Genomic DNA, 23,791 nt, shown 5'->3' on the forward strand with positions numbered 1-23,791 from the left:
ACGCAGACAGGGGGAGGACGTGCAAACTCCACACAGACAGTTGCCTGAGTCAGGAATTGAACCCAGGTCTCTGGCGCTGTGAGGCAGCAGTGCCACCGTGCCGCCCCTAGAAATGCAAGACTAGACATTATACCACTGGAAAATGAGGCTCAAGTAGCAGCAATGTGGAACAAAAACGGGGTAAGAACAGAATAGGTATTTTGCATCAGTCTTCACGATAGAAGACACCACTAGTATAGTAGAACTTCAAGAGAGTCAGGAGGCAGAGGTGAGTGTGGTGGCTATCACTAAGGAGAACGTGCTGGGGAAGCTGAAGGGTTTGAAGATGGTGAGGTGATGAGGAGGCTGCAAAAGAACATGAATGGGCTATGAGAGTGGTCAAAGAAGCAGCAAATGGAATACAATGTGCGAAAATGTAAATTTATGCACTTTGATAAGAAGAGGCAGAGATTATTTTCGAAATGGGGAAATCTTTCTGAAGTATCAAGCACAAAGGGACTTAGAAGCTCTAGTTCAGGATTCTGTTAAGTTTAATTGACAGGTTCATTTGGCAGCAAACAAAGTAAATGCAATGTTAGCATTCTTATCGAGACAACTAGATTACAAGAGCAGGAACGTACTGCTCAGGCTGTATAAGGCTCTGGTCAGACCACAGTTTTGAGCCCTGTATTTGAGAAAGGATGTGTTGGCCTTGGAGAGACTCTACAGGAGGTTCACAACAATGTTGCTGAAATGAAGGGCTTGTCATATAAGGATTTGAGGATTCTGGGTCTGTGCTTGGAGTTTCGAACTATAAAGGGGATCTGATTGAAACCTACAGAATACTGAGAGACCTGCATAGAGTGGACACGGAGAAGATGTTTCCACATGCTGGAGAGACTAGGAACCAAGACTACAGCCTGAGAGTGAAGGCACAACTTTTTAGAACAAGGAGGAATTTCTTCAGCTAGACGGTGGTGATTCTGTGGAAATCATTGCCACAGAAAGTTGTGGATACCAAGTCTTAAGTATTTTTTAGACAGAGATAAGAATCATTTTGATTAGTAAAGGGATCAAAGGCTGCAGGGAAAAGGCAGGAGAATGAGGTTGAGAAACATATCAGCAAATGAACGAATGGCAAAGTAGACATGATTGCCTCAATGGTCAAATTCTGTCCTGATATCTTATGGCCTAATGAATCAGTTTTCACTCATGATCAATGTGAAATGGAAGGAGGACTGAGGTTGGCAAGGACACAATGAATTATGGGTGGAGGACTTCAATGTCCATCCTTAATAGTTGCTCAACAGTTGCACGACTACAGGACACAGCTGCCTGACTGGAGGCAGGCCATGAGGGGATCAACAAGAGGTTGACAAATTTATCCTCATCCATCTGCAGATGTATCTATTGATCACAGTATTGGCAGGAGTGGTCAACTCATAGCCCTTGTGGAGACAAAATCTGACTTTCACAGGCAGAATATCCTCAATTGTGCAAGTACCACTGTGCTACATGAAATAGATCGCGAACAGATCTAGCAATGTATGACTGAGCATTTATGAGGCACTGTCCATATCAACAATGGTAATACAATTCAACCACAATCTGTAAACTCATAACCTATCATATTCTACATTCCATCATTAAAAGTCTATTCATAAGTAGAAGCCTATGAAAAAGGAGCAGGAATCAGCTATTTGGTTTGTGGTACTAGCTCCATCATTCAAACAGAATTGATAAGCTATATCAATGCTGTTTTCCTCGTTATGACCATATTCCTTGATGAAATTCAAAATTCAATTGATTTCTGTCTTGAACAGCTAAAGGGAGAGGTTGAATAGGCTAGGGCTGTTTTCCCTGGAGTGTCGGACGCTGAGGGATGGCCTTATAGAGGTTTATAAAGTCATGAGGGGCATAGATAGGACCAATAGACAAAGTCTCTTCCCCGGGGTGGGGGAGTCCAAAACTAGAGGGCATAGGTTTAGGGTGAGAGGGTAGAGAAATAAGAAAGACCTAAGAGGCAACTTTTTCACACAGAGGTTGGTAAGTGTATGGAATGAGCTAGCAGAGGATGTGGTGGAGGCTGGTACAATTGCAACATTTAAAAGGCATCTGGATAGGTAAATGAAAAGGAAGGGTTTGGAGGGATATAGGCCAGATGCTGGCAGGTGGGACAAGATTGGGTTGGGATATCTGGTCGATATGGACAAGTTAGACCGAAGGGTCTGTTTCTGTGCAGTACATCTCTATGATTATGACTATGCTCAATGGTTGAGTTACTAAAATTCTTCAGCTTATTCACATTGTATTTCATCTGTCACGTATTCACCAATTCAGTTAACCTGTATATGCGCACTGAAGCCTTCTTACATCCTCCACTCAAATTCCTACCCAGTTGTGTGCCATCAGCAAATTTGGAAATATTATATTCAGACTCCACATTTAAATCATTTATATAAATTGTGAACAGCTGCGATCCAGAAACTAATTCTTAAAGCATTCCTCTAACAGCCTGTTTTCTTGTGAATGACCCAGTATTTCCACTGGTTTTTGTCCATCATCCAGTTCACAATCCACAACTGTATAAAATCCTCAATCCCATGTCATCTAATCTTGTTACTAACCTTGTGGATGTGATATTATCAAAAACTGTCTTGAGAATCCAAGTACCCCACATTCACTGGTTCTCTTTCATCTCTACCATAAGCACCATCATTAAAATCTCCAACACTTGTCAAACTCGAGTTCCCTTTCCTAAATCCATGTTGATCCTGCCTTATCACATGAGTATTTCAGAAATATTTAGTTATCACATCCTTTATAATAGATTCTTACATTTTCCTTATGACTGACAGGAAACTAATAAGTCTACAGTGTTCCATTTCCTCTCTTCTTCCACTAGCAGTCCCATTAACAGCTACTCACCCTCCTAGCCAGATCATTATCCACTCCTTTGTGTGTCCAACTGTTCTTCTCAGGCTTTGGGCTTGATCTCGACTTATTGTTTACTCCTTACTCGCCTCCTGCATATAAATCAACATTTTCCTAGCTACCATCAGTTCTGAGGAAGAATCATTGGACCTGAAATGTTAACTCTGATTTCTCTCCACAGATGTTGCCAAACCTGCTTTTCCAGCAATTTTTTTCTCTTTTTCTTCTTATTCGCCACTTTTTAAAAACTCACTAGCATGTAATTATATTCTCTTTTTACTTTATTTAATAGTTGCTTGATTATCATTTGGGGGGGTATTAATTTTTTGCCAAAATTCAGGTTTACTCCATTTTCTGGAAAACTTACAATCCACTTCTTTTGATGGGATGCATATTTAAATGGTTTTGATAGCTTCAGTTGACTCACTTTCTTGCAAGGATTTTGTCTTAATGGAATGTATATTTGTTGCAGACCATTTAATACTTTGACTACCAACCATTTCCTGTCTACCATTTAAGCTTCTAGTTTCCCAAATGACCATAACCAACTTGCACCTCATACTTCCATACTGAAATCTCATTTCAGAATGAATGATACCACTTTCAGACTTCATACAAAACTCCAGCATATCGTGATCATCATTTCCAAGTAGGTCCTTTACAAAAGAGTTACTAATTAGCCCTTGTTGATTAAATGATCAAAGTGTCTGCAGACACCAACAGAACAAAGACAAGTTCTGAATGTGTATGCCCACCTCTTGTGCTTTTCAGACTGTGCAATATAAAGCTGATATTTTTAAAAATGTAGAAAATTCTACTTGAGCACTTTTCCCTTTCTTTAATGTACTTTCATTGGTTTCACATTTTGTAGATGTTTTTAAGGATGCTAATGTTCTTTACTTAAATTTAAATCGGATACCCTACTGGTATTGTGCATGCTTCTGGATGTCAGCACATGCAGCCTTAAACAACCCAAAATCTAAAATAGCCAATCCCTAATTTCTTTCTGAACATATATCTCCAGTTACCCATCTCCAACACACTCAAGGAATTCATCCTCCACACATTAATGCTGATTTAGATGACTCATTGAATGTGTAAATTGAAGTTATAATTCATACGATCGCTCATGATTTACATTCCTGATTTGCCAATATTATCACTGCAGTTTGATGGTCTGTAAAACAACTCCTGATAATCTTGGTCTGATGTTTTTTGATTACAACTTGAGTCTATATCTTCATTATTGAATCTAAGACTGCCTCTCACTAATGTACTGATCTCATCACTTATTATGGTGCTACTCAGCTGTCTTTCCACCCACCCCCTCTTGCTCGCCTCCCCAAATAATCAACATATCTGGTTTTTCAGTTCCCAATCCTGGTCACATTTTAATCTTATCTGAACAACAGCAATTAAAATCATACCCAATTACTTCTATTTGTGCCTTCAAATTATCCATCTTGTTGCAAATGTTGTATATATTTAGGCAGACATTTAACTTCAAAACAGACTCCAGATGCAGTCTCGCCAATGCCTTGTAAACAATGGATAACAGTTAAATTCAAAAGCTGGGACGGCCCTTAACATCAAAGCAGCAATTCTCCACATATGACATTGAGGAACCTGAGTGAAACTGAAGTCAATAAGAATCAAGGGGGAAAGAAGCTAATGGTTGGAATGACACTGAGCTCAAAGGAAGATGACTGTGGTTAGTGGGGAGCAAACATTTCAGCTCCAAGAAATTGTTGCAGGTGATCTTCAGGGTAGTGCCCAAGGTCCTGATGAAGGGCTCTGGGCCGAAACGTCAAATTTCCTGTTCCTTGGATGCTGCCTGACCTGCTGTGCTTTAACCATTTTCACCCAAGGTCAAAACATCTATTTCACTAAGGACCTTCTGTCTGCCATAAGGTCAGAAGTCAGATGTTTCTAATGATTAAAAAATTCATTTTCTGAAAAATTCTGCATAAAAGAACTAGGAGCAAGTATAGGCATTTCAGCCCCTTGAGCCTGCTCCACTATTTAATATGATCATGACTGATCTCTTTTCAGCCTCAACTTCACTTTCCTGCCTGCTCTCCATCTTGTTTCCACCCATTACTAATTAAAAATGTTCATCCCCTCCTCAAATTTATTGCATCCAGCATCCACTGCACGTTGGGCGTAGTAAATTCCACAGTCACACAATCCTTTGAGAGACCTAATTCCTCTTCACCTATTTTATAGCCACTACCCTTTAGCCTAATACTATGATCTCTTACTTTAGATTTCCTGACAAGGAGATTTCCTGATATCGACACGGTCAATCCCCTTTAGCAACTTATACATCTCAATTAGATGCCCCATCATCCTTCTAAACTTCTAAAATATAGGTCAAAACTGGCCAACGTCTCTGCATATGATAAATCTTTCATCTCTGGAATTAATCTATTGAAGTGGTTCAGAGAAAGTTGAAATGAAATCCTTAAGAAAGGAGACCAAACTATACACAGTACGCCAGATGTATTCTCACCAATGCCTTATAAAGTTGCAACAAGGGAGTAGAGTCCAGCGGCATACCACAGGGACCAGTGCTCAATCTCTTATTTTTGTGGTTTATACAAGCCATGTAGATGACAATGTGGAGGGAATGATAAGTAAGTTTGAAGATGACATGAAGATGATCTTACTGATAAACAGTGAGCAAGGTGGTCTTCAGTTATACGGGATAGAAACAATTGGTCAGATCGGCAGACCATGACAGATGGAATTTAATGTGTGAACGGTGATGTGATGCAGTCTAGAAGCAACAAGACAAGGGACTACTGAATGGATAATAGGGCATTCGGAAGCCCAGTGGAAAAGAGGGACCTTGGGTTGCTTGTCCAACAATCCCTAAAGGTGGCAGAGCATATTAATAGAGTAGTTAAAACGATGGAAGACATTTGTCTTTTTAGTTATGGCATAGGTTACAAGAGCAAGTGGTGACACTGGAGATGTATAAGAATTTGGTTCGGCCACAGCTAAAGTAGTGCATGCAAATCTGGTTACCACGCTCTATAGGAAGGATATGACGCTGCTGCAGGTGATGTAGAGGAGATTCATTAGGATGTAGCTGAGAACGGTAGCAATTTGGCTCTGAAGGGAGGCTGGATAAGCTCAGGTGTTTTCTTTGTAGTAAATGATTGAAGAGGAGGCTTGACCGAGCTGTTTAAACAGCATGGACAGAGTGAATAGAAAGCAACTGTTCTGCTTTGTTGAAGGATCAATATCAAAGGGGCATAATTTCAGGGTGACAGGCAGGAGGTTCAGGGGGGGAACTTGAGGAAAACGTATTTTCACCCAGAGGGTGGAGGTATGTTGAATGCAGTGGAGGGCAGTTCAGGCAGGTAACCTCACAATCTTAAAGTACTTGGATGGGCATTTGAAGTGTTCTAACATTCAAGGCTTTGTGCCAAGTGCTAGAAATCATGACTAATGCAGATTTAACGTATTTTTGACAGCACAGACATGTACCCAAGCACCTCTTCTGTACTGTATCATTCAGGCTTGAATCAGTTAAGTGGCAGATAACATTGATGCCACTCAAGTGCCTGGCATGACCATTGCTCCAAGTGAGGTTTTGTAAGAGGGTTGGGTTTTTTCTTCTAATTAGAGATAAAAAAAATTTGTGGAGACAAGAATGTGTTCTTTCACAAATGTTTTCCAATGATAAGCCTCTGTGACCTGACTACCATGAACACAAAGTTCAGTTCTACTGAAACTCAAGTGCCAGCTTTCATACCTGAACACACTGAAGAACAGCTGGACTTGGTTTGACAGATTTACAGGCTCTCAAGCAATTTAATTCAAAAGAAATGCCCACACACAAAAAGGTGTCAGACAAGAAGAGATTGATGAGGATAGATGAAGAGGAGAAACAGAAAAAGACAGTTGTCTTATAAGACATGTGTCCTATGTTTCCTGCCCCAGTAGCTACCTGACAAAAAAGCAGTGCTCGGTAAGCATGTACTTTCAAATAAACCTGCTGGACTCTAGGTGCGGGAGCTTGGACCAGGGTCTTCCGAGAGTGGTGGATCACTCATTCGAGTCTTTACATCTGACATCGGAGAGCAGAGGTTTCTGGGAAAGGAGTGACTTTTTATTTCCGCCCAGCTATACAAGTGAGTGCTTTGTAAACCAGAGACCCTACCTTTGTAGGCCTCCCACCAACCACCTCCTCTAACCTTAAACACCAGGGACATATCAAGTAAGCTTCTTTTTTTTTCCCCATTCTGACAAGGGGACTAGCAGGAATGACAGTGCAGGGAGAGAAATGTTCCTCCTGCATGATGTTTGAGGTGAGGGATGTCGTTAGTGTCCCATCCAAGTACATCTGCAGGAAGTGCACCCAACTTTCACTTCTCCAAGACCGTGTTACAAAACTGGAGCAGGAGGAGCTGGTTGAACTTTGGATCATTCAGGAGGCAGAGGCTGTGATAGATAAGAGTTACAGGGAAGCAATTCTCCTCGGCACAAAGCAAGCTGGGTAACTGTTAGAAGGAGGGGGGAAAAGAAAAGTCAGTGCAGGGGTCCCTGTGGTTATTCCTCTGCAAAACAAATATACTGTTTTGGATACTGTTGGGGCGGGGGGGGGGGGGGGGAACAACTTCATAATTTACCAAGGGTATGCAATGGGGTGCAGGTCTCTGGCACAGAGCCTGTCCCTGTTGCACAGAAGGGAAGGAGAGAAAGGAGGAGAGTGTTAAGTCTTTGTGGACTCAATCATTAGAGGGTCAGATAGGAGGTTTGTTGAGAACAAACGAGACTCATGGTTTGTGTGTTGCCTCCAGGTGTTAGGGTCCGTGATGTCTTAGATTGTGTCTTTGGGGTCCTGAAGGGTCTACGTAGGTATGATGGCATAGAAAGAGGGAGAGGGATGTAAGGCAGGATTTCAGGGAGCTTGGGTGGAAGCTGAGAGCTAAAGCAGAGTTATTATCTCTGGTTTGTCACCCATGCCACGTGATAGAAAGGCATGGAATAGGGAGAGATATCAGCTGAATACGCAGCTGCAAGGATGGTGCAGGAGGGAGGGTTTCAGGTACATGGATAATTGGGGCTCATTCTGGGGAAGGTGAGACCTCTACAAACAGGATGGTCTTTGTTTGAACCAGAAGGATACTAATATCCTGAGCGGGAAACTTGCTGGTGCTATTCGGGTGGGTTTAAACTAGCTCAGCAGGGAGATGGGGACCTGAGGTGCAGTTCTGGTGCACAGGAGGTTGAGAGTAGGGAGGTGCAGTTCCGGTGCACAGGAGGTTGAGAGTAGGGAGGGCATGGACAGGATATCATGGTCACAGGAATGTGCTGGCAGACTGCAAGTTGGTTTGAGGTGTGTCTACTTCAATGCCAGAAGTATCCAAAATAAGGTAGGTGGAGCTTGTAGCATGGATAGGTATCTGGGACTTCGATTTTGTGGCCATTTCAGAGACATGGATAGAGCAGGGTCAGGAATGGATGTTGCAAGTTCCAGGGTGTACATCTTTCATTAAAAACAGGGAAAACAGTAAAAGAGGGAAGGTGTGGCCTTGTTAGTCAAGGACAAAATAACGGTGGCTGAAAGTAGTTTTGACGAGAACTCGTCTACTGAGGTAGAATGGGCTGAGGTTAGAAACGAGAGAGAAGAGGTCACACTGCTGGGAGTTTTTTATATGCCTCCACAGAGTTCCAGGAATGTGGAGGAGAGGATTGGCAAAACGATTCTGGGTAGGAGTGAAAAGAACAGCGTGGTCATTGTAGGGGACTTTAACTTCCCCAACATTGACTGGAAATGCTATAACTCTAGTACGTCCGGATGGATCACTTTTTGTCCAATGTGCGTAGGAGGGTTGCCTGACACAGTATGCCGAAGGACCGACAAGAGGGGAGGCCACACTGGATCTGGTGTTTGGTAATGCACCAAGACAGGTGTTTGATTTAGTGGTAAATGAGCACTGTGGAGAGAGTGACCATAATTCAATTATGCTTAATTTAGCAGTGGAAAGGGATAGGTACATGTCACAGAGAAGAGTTATCGATGGGGCAAGGGCAATTATAATGCAATTAGACAAGACTGAGGAGACATAGAATGGGGTAGCAAAATGCAGGGAATGTGGGCAATTGAAATGTGGAACTGGTTTAAGGAACAGATATTGCATGTCCTTGATATGTATGTCCATGTCAGGCAGGCAGGTAAGCAGTGATAAGGTAAGGGAACCGTGACTTACTACAGAAATTGTATCTCTTGTTAGCGAAAGGAGGAGGCTTATGTGACATTGAGACGAGGTGAGGCGATGGAGACTTACAGATTAGATAGGAAGGATTTAAATAGAGGGTTAAGAAGAGCAATGAGAGGACATGAGCAGTCTTTAGCAGGTAGAATAAAGGAGAACCCTAAAGCTTTCTATAGGTATGTAAGGAATAAAAGGAAGACTCGGGTAGGGAGAGGGCCAGTCAAAGACAGAAGTGGGAAGTTGTGTGTGGACCCTGTGGAGATCGGAGAGGTGCAAAACGAATATTTCTCATCTGTTTTCTCTTGGGAAAAGGAGAATATTGTAGAGGAGAAGAATGAGACAATATATTAGACATGAGAGGATCAAGGTTAGTACGGAGGAGATGAATCAATTCTAGAAGGAGCGAAAGTAGACTAGTCCCCCTGGGCTGGATGGGATTTATCAGAGGATTCTCTGGGAAGCTAGGGAGGAGATGATGGAGCCTTTGGCCTTGATCTTTGAGTCGTCATTGTCTACAGGTTTAGTACCAGAAGATTGGAGGATTGCAAATGGTGTACCTTTGTTCAAGGAGGGCAGTAGAGATGACCCAAGTAATTATAGACCGGGGAGTCTTACGTCTGTTGTAGGAAAAGTTTTGGAAAGGATTATAAGAGATAGGATTTATAATCATCAAGCAAGCAACAATTTGATTGGAGATAGTCAACATGATTTTGTCAAGGATAGGTCATGTCGCACAAACCTCTGAGTTTTTTGAGAAGGTGACCAAGCATATGAATGTGGGTAGGACAGTTGATGCGGAGTACATGGATTTTAGTAAAGCCTTTGATAAGGTTCCACATGATAGGCTTTTGGAGAAAATGCATGGATTTGAGGGTGATTTTTCTGCAGTTTAGATTAAAAACTGGCTTTCTGTAAGAAGGCAGCAAGTGGTGGTTAATGGAAAATATTCAGCCTGGAGTCCAGATGTAATGGTGCGCCACAAGGATCTGTTTTGGGACCACAGCCGTTTGCCATTTTTATAAATGATTTGGACGCAGGCATAGGTGAATGGGTTGCAGATGACACTAAAGTCAGTGGGGTAGTGGACAGTGTGGAAGTGTGTTGCAGAAGGACTTGGATAAACTGCAGAATTGGGCTGAGATGTGGCAAATGGAGTTCAATGCAGATACATGTGAGGTGATTGGTCAATGGAAAGATTCTCAGTAGTGTGGATGTGCAGAGGCATCTTGGTGTCCATGTACCTAGATCCATGAAAGTTGCCACCCAGTGCTGTTAAGGAGACACGTGGTGTGTTAGATTTTACTGATTGAGGGATTCAGTTCCGGAGCAGTGATGTCATGCTGCAACTATACAAAATGTTAGTGCAGCCGCACTTGGAATATTGTGTACAGTTCTGGTCACCCCCATTACAAGGAGGATGTGGAAACATTGGAAAAGGTGCAGAGGAGATTTACCAGGATATTGCCTGGTCTGGAGGCAAGGTCTTATGAGGAAAAGCTGAGAGACTTGGGTCTGTTCTCATTGGAAAGAAGGAGGCTAAGAGGGGATTCGATAGAGACATACAAGATGATCAGAGAATTAGATAAGGTAGACAGTGAAAGTCTTTTTCCTCAGATGATGACGTTAGCTTATATGAGGGGGCAGAGGTACAAATTGAGGGCTGATAGATTTAAGACAGATGTCAGAGGCAGGTTCTTTACTCAGAGTGTGGTAAGAGTGTGGAATGCCCTGCCTGCCAATGTAGTTAACTCAGCCACATTCAGGAGATTTAAACAATCCTTGGATAAGCACAAGGATGACGATGGCACAGTGTAGGGGGATAGGCTTCACAGGTTGGCACAACATTGAGGGGCGAAGGGCCTGTTCTGTGCTGTATTGTTCTATGTTCTATGACTCTAACCTGGAGTCATATGATTTTCAAGTTATTGAATTTTAGAATGTCTTAAATCTGTGTCCAGCATGGCCAAAAAAAGGAATTATCAGCATGGGTTTTACTCCTGGGATTCCATCTGGGGTTCTTTGAAGACCAACATTAATCACTTTCAATATGAACACTGCACATTACTATTCAGAAATGGGGAGCAGAAAACTCCTATGGAAGGTCATGCAATCATGTTCAAAATTACATGCACAGTTGTAATAAAAACAATACGGGTAGAAGTAAACTGTTTGAAATTACTGGACAGCAGAAAACATTATTGTACAACTAATCACATCAAATATTAGAAGAGTATAACTTTTATTCTCAGAACTATTCGATTAAAATTTCAATTCTACATTGTGAAAGACACAATGTATTTGTGGCCCAACCTTATGGGCAAGTAGTTAACAAATTATTAAAGAAATATTAAATTTTATATTATGCATAAGGAATATACAAGATCCTTCATAAATATTTTAAGTTTAATAACTTGTGCAAAACAAAATGGGCTGAACTATCATCACATTTCTTGTAATTAAATGACAATATTGTTTATGCTGAGCCAGAAAAATCAACTCCAGTTCGAGAAATTAAATCATGTAGCTGAGGTAATAGGGCAAACAAGCTGTAATTTCTATCAAAGATGTCAATATCATTTGTGTTGCATGCAATTTGCCTTTAAAGTTATTTATGCTTACAGTGTTAAAAGCTATAAATAGAATCATGATTGTCGTTACAATAAATAGGATGGCTCGCCCATTGAAATGTCAATACTAATAGAATTTTGTAATACTTGTCAAAATGCAGCAGCATTTATCCACAATGTGTTTTTTCATTTCATATCTCAATGAACAGAATTCACACATTTAATTTCTGAAACAAATTAACAACAACTGCTGCATTTGAAATACAATGTGCTAACTAACCTTGCTGTTATGCTTCTAAAGCACATAAAACTAATCAAATATGATTACTACATTTCATTGATTCTAATCGAGAAAGAAAAAAAAATGAGTGGAATGTTGATGTATGAATTTTGGATGAAGTGATCTGGCATCTCTGAAAGTCTATGTGGAGTTTGGACATTCTTCCTATACCTGCATGGATTTCCTTCGAATGGTCCTGTTTCTTGCCACATACCAAACTTGTGGGGGTTAGGTGGACTTGCCATGCTACTCCATAGTATCCAGGGATCTATAGGTGAGTTGGAGAAGCCATGGGAAATGTGGGTTAGACGGATATGATAGGAGTGGTGGGTCTGGATGGAATGCTTTCTGGAGGGTGTCTGTGGGCTTTATGGGCTGAATGACCCTGCTTCCCACACTGTAAGGATTCTATGAAGCAATGACTCTACAATGCATTTCTAGATCAACAGCAGTAATGTCACACTTACTGTTGCAAATTACATAACTGAATTAATTACAAGGGTTTAACATTAAAATTGTATTACATTTATGTAATATTATTAATTCAGTAGAACATAAAGAAATTTCAGGGGATGAATTTGGTAAATAGCAGAAAGTAAAACAAAGGTATTGGGCCCACATTTTCTGGTAATGGCATGGTCAAGACATACAGCAGTGACTGTGACTTCAACTGTGGCTGGATGATTTGTGCTGTAGCTTTAGGAATTTTCTGTGTCAGCTGCAGTATACAGCCTTTGGAAAAATGGTCTGAGCAAGGTGCAGAATCAATGAGGCTCAAACCCCCTTTTTTGAGAAGAAAGCTCCTTTATACCCAGCAGACTTGAAGGGTTTTTTTTAGTCCTTAAAATAAAGTCAATAAAATTTTGTCCAATTTCATTTTACTCCCTTATAAATCAGCATTTTGCAATTTAGTTGTAATGTAGTCCCACTAACAAAGTTCCACATCTTTGACCTTGACCCCACTACAAGCTCTGTACCATTGTTACGAATTCCATTTCACACATTTGTCCTATTTGCTCCTAAGCTGCATTTTCAATACTGCTTCACTCAGAGATGCCTTGTTTCTACCTCCACCAATGTCTACCTTTTTTGCTTTTCTTAGTTTATTGCCACTCAAACTGCCACATAGATCTCACTAGTTCTAGATTTGACTATTCTCGTGCTCTCCTCAAACATCTGTAATTTCCAGGTGAATTAAACCTCTCCTGCCTGTACCCTCTCTCACACAGTGTCTTTTCTAGAGTTAAAGCAACCAAACGCTTGCCCTTATGAGAGTGATTTATTCATTTGCCTATTCCTTCACTCCATGATTGGCAGCTGTTCATTTACTGTTTGTGGTCTTGGCTCTGGAATTCTTTTCCTGAACAAAGCCTAATAGCATTCTATCCTTAAAATACTCTTCTTTGGGTCAAGCTCTTGGTCTTGTTTGTAATGGTCCAGATCTTTCATTCAAAGTAGCACCGAACGTTGAGACATTTACTGTTGAGCATCAATAGGGATGGAGGACTTAGGGAAGACATGACAACCTCACAAATAATGACCACAAAATGGTATAAATGTTAAATAATTAATTAGCCTTTTTTTAATTATAAAAAGCTAGAGAGACCCGCCAGGTAACATCATATTGGAACATAGTTGCAGACTAACGAATCATAAGAATACAACCAATAGGAAGAGGAAAAGCACATATGCCCCATCGAGTCTGCATGACCAGGGCTGATTTTGGACTTAAATTCCACTTTACTGCCCGCTCCCCATATCTCTGAAAAACAAAAACCTAGTTATCCCAGCTTCACATCTACTTACACAGAGCTTGTGCACAACTGGAGCAGAGATGCCAAAGATTCAAAACCTTATGAGGAAAGTAGCTTTTCTTCAAATTAGAATTAGGTTTATTGTCATGCAAACAACTACAGGGATACACGACGACAGTGAAAAGTGTACAATGTCGCCATTTCCGGCACCATTTTAGGTGCAAAGATACTTAGGGACAAAATCTTAGGTATAAATTAGGAAAGTGAATTAATAAAGGTTAAAATTCGAAAGTTACACTGGTCTTCTCTGAGGAGGCAGACATTCCGTGCTGGTCTTACACAAGGCCGAGTGTCCATCAAATCCGCACTGCGCCTCCACAAGACTGGGAATCCACTGAGCTCGTCTGAGGTAAGTAGAGAGAAGAAGAAAAAAAGAAAAAAAGAAAAGAAACAGATGATCCACACAGCAGCAGTAAAAAGAGGGAACGTATCCTGAAGGTAGCAGGACAGGCAAATAAAACAGCCAAAATGGCATTCAGGATATGTTTCTTTATTGGTTGAGGAATAGAGTAGGGAGGTTAAAACCCAAATATTATAAAACACTAGTTAGACAATAGCAGACAGCAGTTGGACAGGAGACTGTATGCACTCCAGTCATTTTTAGGAAGGATATAATTCTGCTGGGGAGGGTAAGGGAAAACTTACCATGATTTTGTTTTCAGGAAGACAATTTTTAGTAATAAGGAATGGTTGGCTAGGTTGGGATTCGGTCTTTGGAACAGAGGATATTAAGGTGAGATTTACTTGAGGTTCATAAAATCACAGAACTTGGAAAGAGTAGATATGAAGGTTGTTTTCTGTTTGCAGACAAATCAAGAATCAGAAGGCATAAACATGAAGTATTCAGAAGGATTAGAGGTAACTTGAGCAGAAGGTCTTATTTTCGCAGAGAGGAGTGTGAATCTGGAATTGACTGGCAAAAAGGAAGTTGACATTGAAATACATCACAAATTTGAAAAATATTTGAATATGCATTTGAAGTGATATAATCCAAAACGGCTACGAACGAAGAGCTGCAAAATAGGATTTATTTTTCCATAAATTGTAGGTGTACCTTCCTACCCCAATCACTTGGATAGCTCTTTACTGGCCAACACTGACCTGATAGTCCAAATGGCCTACTTCTGTGATATAACTTTTCTCTGGGCGGGATCATCTTCTCATGCCAAGGATGAAGATGGCAAACTGTAAGTATGCCACATCTCTACTCAGAGGGAGAGCAACTGGCTGTGCACAATATAGAGGTGACTATTCAATTTGAAATTCAGAGACAGGAGCCCCAGCCAATCCCATCATAAAGACAAACAAGAAGGCACCCTCTTATCCGATAGGGTGAAAGTTCAGCAATTATATTTGAACACCATTCCTTGTCATCAAGCAGCAACTGCCTGACTGATACAAACCCTGAATGTACTAGTACTTCCTCAGTAACATATCATAAGAGATCCTGCAGGGTCCTCATTCTGGAGAGAATTTGCATGCAATTGGGATGTCACAGACTTGCCTGATACATTGCTCCATTGCCCTTGGTGTACCCTTGGCCAAGAATCATTCACTATAACCCATCAGCATCAGCAAGCCTTCGAACGCTGGACTACCGTTATCCTCAAACTGACAGGTGTACTCCTCAAACCTCCATCTATCATCCTAGATCTCCCTCTGTTATTCTCAACTCTTAAGACAGACAGGCAGTTGGTAGAACACAGCAAGCCAGGCAGCATCAGGAGGCGGAGAAGTCGTTGTTTGGGGTGTAACCCTTCTTCATTACTTTGCTCAGAAAATACACAGTTAAGCAACATGTAGCAGAATGGTACCAAGCTGGCAACAATACAGAAAAATAATGAATAGCTCAAAATAATTACTCAGACTGGCAAATGTTGCAAAGTGATGCCTCACAAGGTTTGGTTAGTGACCAATGCTGTTCATTACTAAAGGTACTGGGATAAATGGAAGAGCCAAGATATCCTCCAGCTTAATGAGCATAGAGAGATATTTGAGGCCTGATCAAGATAATTAATTACAATGGTAAATCCTCAGAAATTAAGGGGTAACAAGCCACTGTCACAAAGCTACTTGCGAAGCTTAGCCAATGTAGTTTTTTTTCGGACGGGGGATGAAAAGCTGTGTGTCGAACCTCAAACAGAGAATAGTGAGAACAGAGTTAAAAGGTAGCAGCTCATCGTAGGGATTTAGAAAGAAAAAAGAAAACTGGAAATAAAGCTAAAATTTAAGAAGTTTAAGTAATTCAAACATAGAATTTTTTAAAATCAAAGTGCAGGGGTAGATTTAAGAACATACGTCGATGAGTTTATATCCGACAACAGAATGAAAATAAATCAAACAGCCTGCTCGAGAACACAGGAGTTTGAAGCTGTTCCTGTTGTTTAGGAGTATAGTAGGAAACAAAAGTGGGAGCAAAGAAGAATGTCATACTGGAAATGAAGTTGGCAGAGTGGTAGATGTGATCGATATGGACTTCAGTAAGGCGTTCGACAAGATTCCCCATGGGAGACTGATTAGCAAGGTTAGATCTCAGGGAATACAGGGTGAACTAGCCATTTGGATACAGAACTGGCTCAAAGGAAGAAGACAGAGGGTGGTAGTGGAAGGCTGTTTTTCAGACTGGAGGCCTGTGACCAGTGGAGTGCCACAAGGATCAGTGCTGGGTCCTCTACTTTTTGTCATTTACATAAATGATTTAGATGCGAGTATAAGAGGTACAGTTAGTAAGTTTGCTGATGACACCAAAATTGGAGGTATAGTGGACGCGAAGAGGGTTACCTCAGACTACAACAGGATCTTGATCAGATGGGCCAATGGGCCGAGAAGTGGCAGACGGAGTTTAATTCAGATAAATGAGAGATGCTGCATTTTAGGAAAGCAAATCAGAGCATGATTTTGTACACTTAATGGTAAGGTCCTAAGGAGTGTTGCTGAACAAAGAGACCTTGGAGTGCAGGTTCATAGCTCCTTGAAAGTGGAGTCGCAGGTAGATAGGATAGTGAAGGCGGCGTTTGGTATGATTTCTTTTATTGATCAGAGTATTGAGTACAGAAGTTGGGAGGTCATGTTGCAGCTGTACAGGACATTGGTTCGGCCACCGTTGGAATATTACATGCAATTCTGGTCTCCTTCCTATCGGAAAGATGTTGTGAAACTTGAAAGGGTTCAGAATAGATTTACAAGGATGTTGCCAGGGTTGGAGGATTTGAGCTATGGGGAGAGGCTGAACAGGAGGGGACTGTTTTCCCTGGAGTGTCGAAGGCTGAGGGGTGGCCTTCTAGAGGTTTACAACATTATGAGGGGCACAGATAGGGTAAATAGGCAAAGTCTTTTCCCTGGGTTCGGGGAGTCCAGAACTAGAGGGCATAGGTTTAGGGTGAGAGGAGAAAGATATAAAACATACCTACGGGGCAACTTTTTCACACAGAGGGTGGTACATGTATGGAATGAGCTGCCAGAGGAAGTGGTGAAGGCTGGTACAATTGCAACATTTAAAAGGCATTTGGATGGGTATATGAATAGGAAGGGTTTGGAGGGATATGGGCCAGGTGCTGGCAGGTGGGACTAGATTGGGTTGGGATATCTGGTCGGCATGGACAGGTTGGACCGAAGGGTCTGTTTCCATGCTGTACATCTCTATGACTCTATGGTAGGGAATAGCTAATGCATCTCAGATTGCGGATCCAAGAAAAAAATAAGAGCATGTTTGACCAATCACAGTCTTTAAGGGGAAAACAACAATTTATTTTTCCAAAATAGATGAATGGTTACTTACTAACTCAATATTTTTAATAGATGTGCTGAAGGCTTGAAAGCAAACAGCCAACCACAGACAGCTACTTTTCTTTTGGACAATTTTCCTGACAGCACTTCATAGAGCTCACACTTAATATTTCTAACACAGCTCAGTACACATAATGCACAATTTTGTTGCATTACTCACAGAAAAATGGTTTTGCACAGGGAAATTACTGAGAAAGGATATGATCTTCCAGCAGATGTTTAATTTGTTGTTGATCTCAACAGCCTGAGCATGACGTCTTTCCTCTTCAATTTGCTTTAGGTTTTCACTACACAGCACTTTGCTAGATGCTGGAAGTGCTTCAAAGTTGAACTTGTCAACTTGTATGGCCATCCTGCAAAGTATAACAGATCAAACTCACTTAGAATACAGTTGTATTGACATTTGATAGATTTGACTGCATGAAAGTCTACAGGCATAAATCTAGAAACCTTGCAGATACTTTTCACAACCTGTTTAGTTAGACCATTGGATGGGTGCTGACGGCTCTAAAAGGCAGCATACATCTGACTTCTGTAATCATGATCATAAGTTTACCTATTTATGTTAATTCAGGGAAAAAAAAATCAATAATTATACAATTTTTACAAGTATTATTGTTCCCAAAGGGCAGACAGTAAAAGCCTGCCTCGAATACAAGCAATGCATGTGAGCTAAGGTCTGTCAAAACAAACATCTCACAAGCTTGACTTATCTGTGGTGCATGATAACATTTCAAATGCTAAGGTTTGTACTGTAACAAGTTAAAAGCAGGATTGACCAAACATTAATTAGTACATGACAGTACTCAAATACAGAACAGACAACCTTTATAAATGCTCTAGTATGACTGGTAACACTATGCGATACCTCATTCTACCGCCCAGAAACTAGAGAAGTTCGAGTCAATAAAATGTGGTGCTGGAAAAAGCACAGCAGATCAGGCATCAGTTGATAAGCAAGACAGTCAACAGGGTTATGCTTGAAATATCGACTCTCTTGCTCCTCAGGTGCTGCCTCACCTGCTGTGCTTTTTCCAGCGCCACACTATATTGATACTGGTAACCCTAAGCCACACTGCATCTTGTTCTGCAATGGACTACAGCTTTTCAGGATACAGGCAATTGTATCCTGATAATGCTCCATTTTGCCATGTCAGAATATCAAGTGACAATTGAAGGTGTTTCCTTCAGTTTTCAAAGAATTCATGAAACAACTACCAGCTGTAAAGCCACTTAAGCATTTTCTCATCTCAGCATTACCAGAGCAAATCGTCCAGAATCTTCAGAGACTCACAGAATATAATTCTGGTGTGTGCAAAAAACACCATGCAATATGGCAAAGATTAGTGATAATCCAGAGGGTTGGGAACATTTCAAAACCAATAAAAGATGACCAAAAAAATTAAAAGAAGAAAATAAGGCTTCAGGTAAACTTGCAAGTATTATCAAAATAAACAGCAGGAACTTATCTCAATATATAAAAATGATGACAGAAGCCAAAGTGAACATACACTGGGGTCAGAATTATTTACAAGACATATTAATAGATGAAAGAAGTGAATGTACCATCACCAAGTCAGCAGATGACACACAGGTGGTGTTAAGGCAAGTAGTGAGCATAACAGAGCATACAAATGGATATAGATAAATTAAGCAAGTTGGCAAAAAACATGGCAGATGGAAATAATGTGGGAACATGTGACAATACGCACTTTGCCAAAAAGCATAGTGGGGCTAAATATTATTTAACTGGAGAAAAATTGCAGAAAGCAGAGAAACTTGAGAGTCCTTGTGTGTCAATCGCAAAAAGCCAGCATACAAGCTCAGCAGCTAATAGGGAAGGCAATTGCAATGTTGGCCTTTATTTCAAAGGGAATAAAGCATAAAAATAGGGAAGTCTTGGTACAACTGTACAAGGCACTGATTAGACCATACCTGGAATATTGTTAACAATTTTGGGGTCTCCATATCTAAGGAGAGATACATTGGTATTGGAGGCAGCCCAGACAAGGTTCATTGAGTTGGTCCCAGGTTTGGAGGCATTTTCTTCTGGAGGAGTGGTTAAGTAGGTTGGGCCTGTACTCACTGCAGTTTATAACAGTAAGAGGAGTCCTTCTCGAAACACAAAAGATTCTTAGGGGTTTGTTACAGGTTGTTATTCTTTGTGGGCAAGTCTAGGACCACAGGCATCACAGGTCACCTTGTTAGATGAGGTAGAACTACTTCTCTCAGAGTAATCCATGAATGGACTTTTATTTAAGTATATTTAAAGATGAGATAGACAGATTTTAATCAGTAAAGAAATCAAGGATTATGGGAAAAGGCAGGAAAATGTAGGTGAGAATTATCAGATCAGCTACTGAATGGCAAAGCAGACCTAGAGGACATAACAGTCTCCTTCTGCTCCTACATCTTATCATCTATGGACTGTAAAATGTCTCCAGAGCCTATGAATGAGATGTGTCAGTAACTACAGGAATGTGAAAATTTGTATGAGAACAGAGAGTATAAAGGCAAAGACACTCAGCTAGAACAATTCAACCAAATCAGTTGCTGGCATTGATTCTTAAAACAAAACGTAGTAATCTGTGTGCAAATAGTGAGCTATGAGATATGATTTTATCTCTAGGTAAAGTAATACAAACACAGTCGTCACAGAACGATAATCCTCTAGGCAGGAGCATAATGAAATTTTGTTAGGGCATTAGTGAGGTGAAGAAGTGTTGATGTAGAACAACTGTTATTCTGCCATTGACATGCAATTCTATCGGCTCAAGATCTTTGCCAAAACTACAGAATGTGCAAAATTGAATAGAATGAAAATACAACAAACACACAGACCAAATGCACATCCACTTGAGTCAGTAGTAGAATTAGAGCATTGCTTGGTCAACAGCTTATTTTTGCACTTGAACCAATACAGTATGTTGGCAGTACATGACCTTAGTGAGTAAAGTTAAAATCTCCATGGACTAGAGAAATGTTTACATAATTGCACATTACAGGATGGGAAGTTGGAAAGCAAGGCAAATACTTTGAGCTCAAATCAAGTACAAGATGGCCACCATAAGTCATGGTTATGGCAGGGGAAACAAGGCAAGAAAAGCAATTTAAATCAATGCCATCGGCCTGATGAAATTGCAAAAAGAACTAAAGTGGCAAAAGGGCAGTTTCAAAGTCTAAGCAACTCTGGTGTAACAGAAGAAAAATGGAAGTTTTCATTAAGGTTGCAGAAAAGGCAGGAATCATTCTGTGTAATCATTCATTAACACTGCTTTAAATGGAGGAAGCATTTATTTCAACCAAGAGGAGCAGATAACATCCAGAAAAATAAAATCGGGAAAGAAACAAGAATCCTTATTGCAGCCACAGGCAACAGAGCCCATCTAGAAAAATCTGAAGAAACAAAATTTCTCTCTTAAAGCCACAAAACATACAAGTCATTTGGTAAAATAATGGTTAAAATGGACAACATTAATTAAAGCTGCATGCAGCAAAATTCATTCAGTAAGCTGTTAAGGAAACATGAATCACTTTAGCTAAAGTTACAAAACAAGAAATTCAGTCATTGAAGTGGTGGAAAAACTCAATTTTAGCTGAGAATATGTTTCCTTCATTTTGACAGCAACACATAGGAAAATTCTACAATACAGCAACAGAATAGTAGCAGCGCCATCGCTGTAAAATAAAAACCTTTTACGACCAAAGCTGGAGGAATGCACTATTGCTTTAGTCCTACTCTCATGGTTCACAACACAAAATTAAAATACTTTCATCAATGACCAAGATGACCTCGGTGTCAGGTTTTAAACAACATGATTTATCAACCAGGTTTATTCACTATTATTTCTTAATTATTATGATACATCCTATTCAATATAGATGCAATAATTGGTTAAAAATACCGAGTAATTTACAAATATAAACATGTATGTCTAAATTTTCCAAAACATATGGGCAAAGAAATATATATACACTTCAGGGAAAGAGAAAGGAAAAATTATACTTTCCTGTAGAAAGTAGTTTTTCCAAAAAAAAACACTTTGGCCAAGAGGTTATTCTTAAAAACCAATGAACAAAGTATAGAATATCTTGCTGTCTGTTGCTCTGATCTTTGGCACACATTGTCAAGTCAAGGCTCAGGTATATCTGTCTCTTGCAGCCACAGCTTGCTCAAGAAATACAATCTTGAGATGTATTTTCCACCACTTCTCAAAGAACAAGCAAGTTTCACTCTCAGCTCAGCAGAGATATTTGCTTTTCAGAAATGAGAGATTTCACTTGGACAGTTTGCACACACTTCATCTGATGAAGGAGCAGTGCTCCGAAAGCTTGAGATTTTCACAAACCTGTTGGACTGTAATCTGGTGTCTCGTGACGTCTGACTTTGTCACACAATAATTTTAAGAGAAGAAAATCAATCTTGGCACAGCAGATCAGAACAGTCCATTAAATTCATTAAATAGAAAGTCACAGATGACACATGTGCAAAACCAGTGCAACAAGTATGTAGTGCACCAAAAACTACAAGTTTTCATCAGTGCTGAGAAACCTCACAGTCACAGACTGTTCACAGCTATTTAAAGTGAATGCTTTATCTGATACACAATAGGTGGCTTTCTGAAAATGTTAAGTCGGACACAGTCATAGAAAAGCGAAAAATCAAAAGCTATCAATACAAAGCAGCTAAAGATGTAGAATAATCAAAGAACAAGAAAAAACCTGAAGTAGTATTAAAGGAAATGGGTAATCAGATGTTACATTTTGACAAGCTAATATTTATGTCAACTGTCAAGCAACTTCTTCACTCAGCAAAAGGAGCAATTAAGATTAAGATATGCTACAAGAAGCTCTCCAATATATCAGTTGCCAGATAAAGACTTCACAGTCAAGAATTTTCACACTTGAATAGGAATAACAGCTTTAACCTCAACTTCTTTGAATGACAGAGGAGATCAACTAGTTGAACTCGAGGAACAAATGGTCAATGAGCAGCACATTGTGGAACAATTTATCTCAGAACAACCAAAAGACAAATCTATTTAATTATAGAATTCTTCCAGCGTCAGCCTTATAAAGCGTCAGCAGTACATCCTCGGTCTTGTATTCTAGCTCTCTCAAAACAAATGCTAATATTGCACTTACCTTCCTAACTGCCAAATGAACCTGAAGAGAATCTTTAGACAGGACTCCAAGTCCTCTCATGCTTCAGGTTTCTAGTCTATGCCTCTCCTTCTTACCAAAGTGCATAAACTCTCACTTTCCCACATTACATTCCATCTGTCACTTCTTTATCCAGTCTCCTTGTCTGCCCAAGTCCTTCTGCAGCCTTCCTATTTCCCCAGCAATTACTTCACCGATCTTTGTGTCATCTACATACTTAGCTTCAAAGCTCCTTAGTTTCCTTGTCCAGATCATAAATGTATAACGTGAATAGCTTTCATCCCAGTACTGATCCGTGTAGAACTCCAATAGTCACCAGCCTGCATCCTGAAAAAGACCCACTTATCCCCGTTCTCTCGCTTCTGCTTGTTAGTCAATCCTCTTTCTACGCCAATTATCTTACCACAACAGCGTGAGCGCTTAATTTATTTTGCAGCCTTCTGTGCAGCACTGTCTCAAAGGCCTTCTGGAAATCCAAAGAGATCTGAAGTTCTCATTGTTTAATTTGCTGGTTACCTCCTTAAAGAATTCTGACAGATTTGTCAGGCATGACCTCCCCTTGAAGAAGCTGTGGTGAGTCAGCACTATTTTATCATGCACTTCCAAGTAGTCCACAATCTCATCCTTAATAATAGGCTCTAAAATCTTAGCAATGACCAAGGTCAGGCTAGCTGGCCAAACACTTTCCATCTTCTGCCTGTCGAGCCAGGTTTAATTCCTGCCACAGCAGATGTCTGCACTGGAATTCAGTAAAAATCTGTTATTAAGAGTCTAAAAACAAACATGAAGTGTTATCAATTGTTGGGAAAAACTCATCTGGTTCACTAATGGCCTTTAGGGAAGGAAATTGCTATACTTATCTGCTCTGACTTGCACATGACTCCAGAAACACAGTAATTCAGTTGACTCTTGACTGTCCACTGAATAATTCAGAATGGACAATAAATGCTGGCTCAATTGCTGACTCCCACATCCCTTGAATAAGTTTTAAAAATTATGATCCTCAGTGACAGAAATACCCAGCAAGAAGTTACCTTC

At 40.3% G+C, this 23,791-nt stretch overlaps 1 protein-coding gene across 3 annotated transcripts in view; it reads right to left on the reverse strand.

Moving 5' to 3' along the window:
* trappc9 (trafficking protein particle complex subunit 9) overlaps positions 1-23,791 on the reverse strand; it is a 607,852-nt gene that overhangs the window by 326,523 nt on the left and 257,538 nt on the right. For all 3 annotated transcript variants that reach the window (XM_060823567.1, XM_060823563.1, XM_060823570.1), the window contains one exon: positions 17,793-17,943. In XM_060823567.1, the coding sequence (XP_060679550.1) occupies positions 17,793-17,943 (151 nt within the window). The remainder of the gene's footprint in view (positions 1-17,792; positions 17,944-23,791) is intronic.

This window comes from Hemiscyllium ocellatum, chromosome 4, assembly GCF_020745735.1.
Source record: "Hemiscyllium ocellatum isolate sHemOce1 chromosome 4, sHemOce1.pat.X.cur, whole genome shotgun sequence".
NCBI lineage: Eukaryota > Metazoa > Chordata > Chondrichthyes > Orectolobiformes > Hemiscylliidae > Hemiscyllium > Hemiscyllium ocellatum.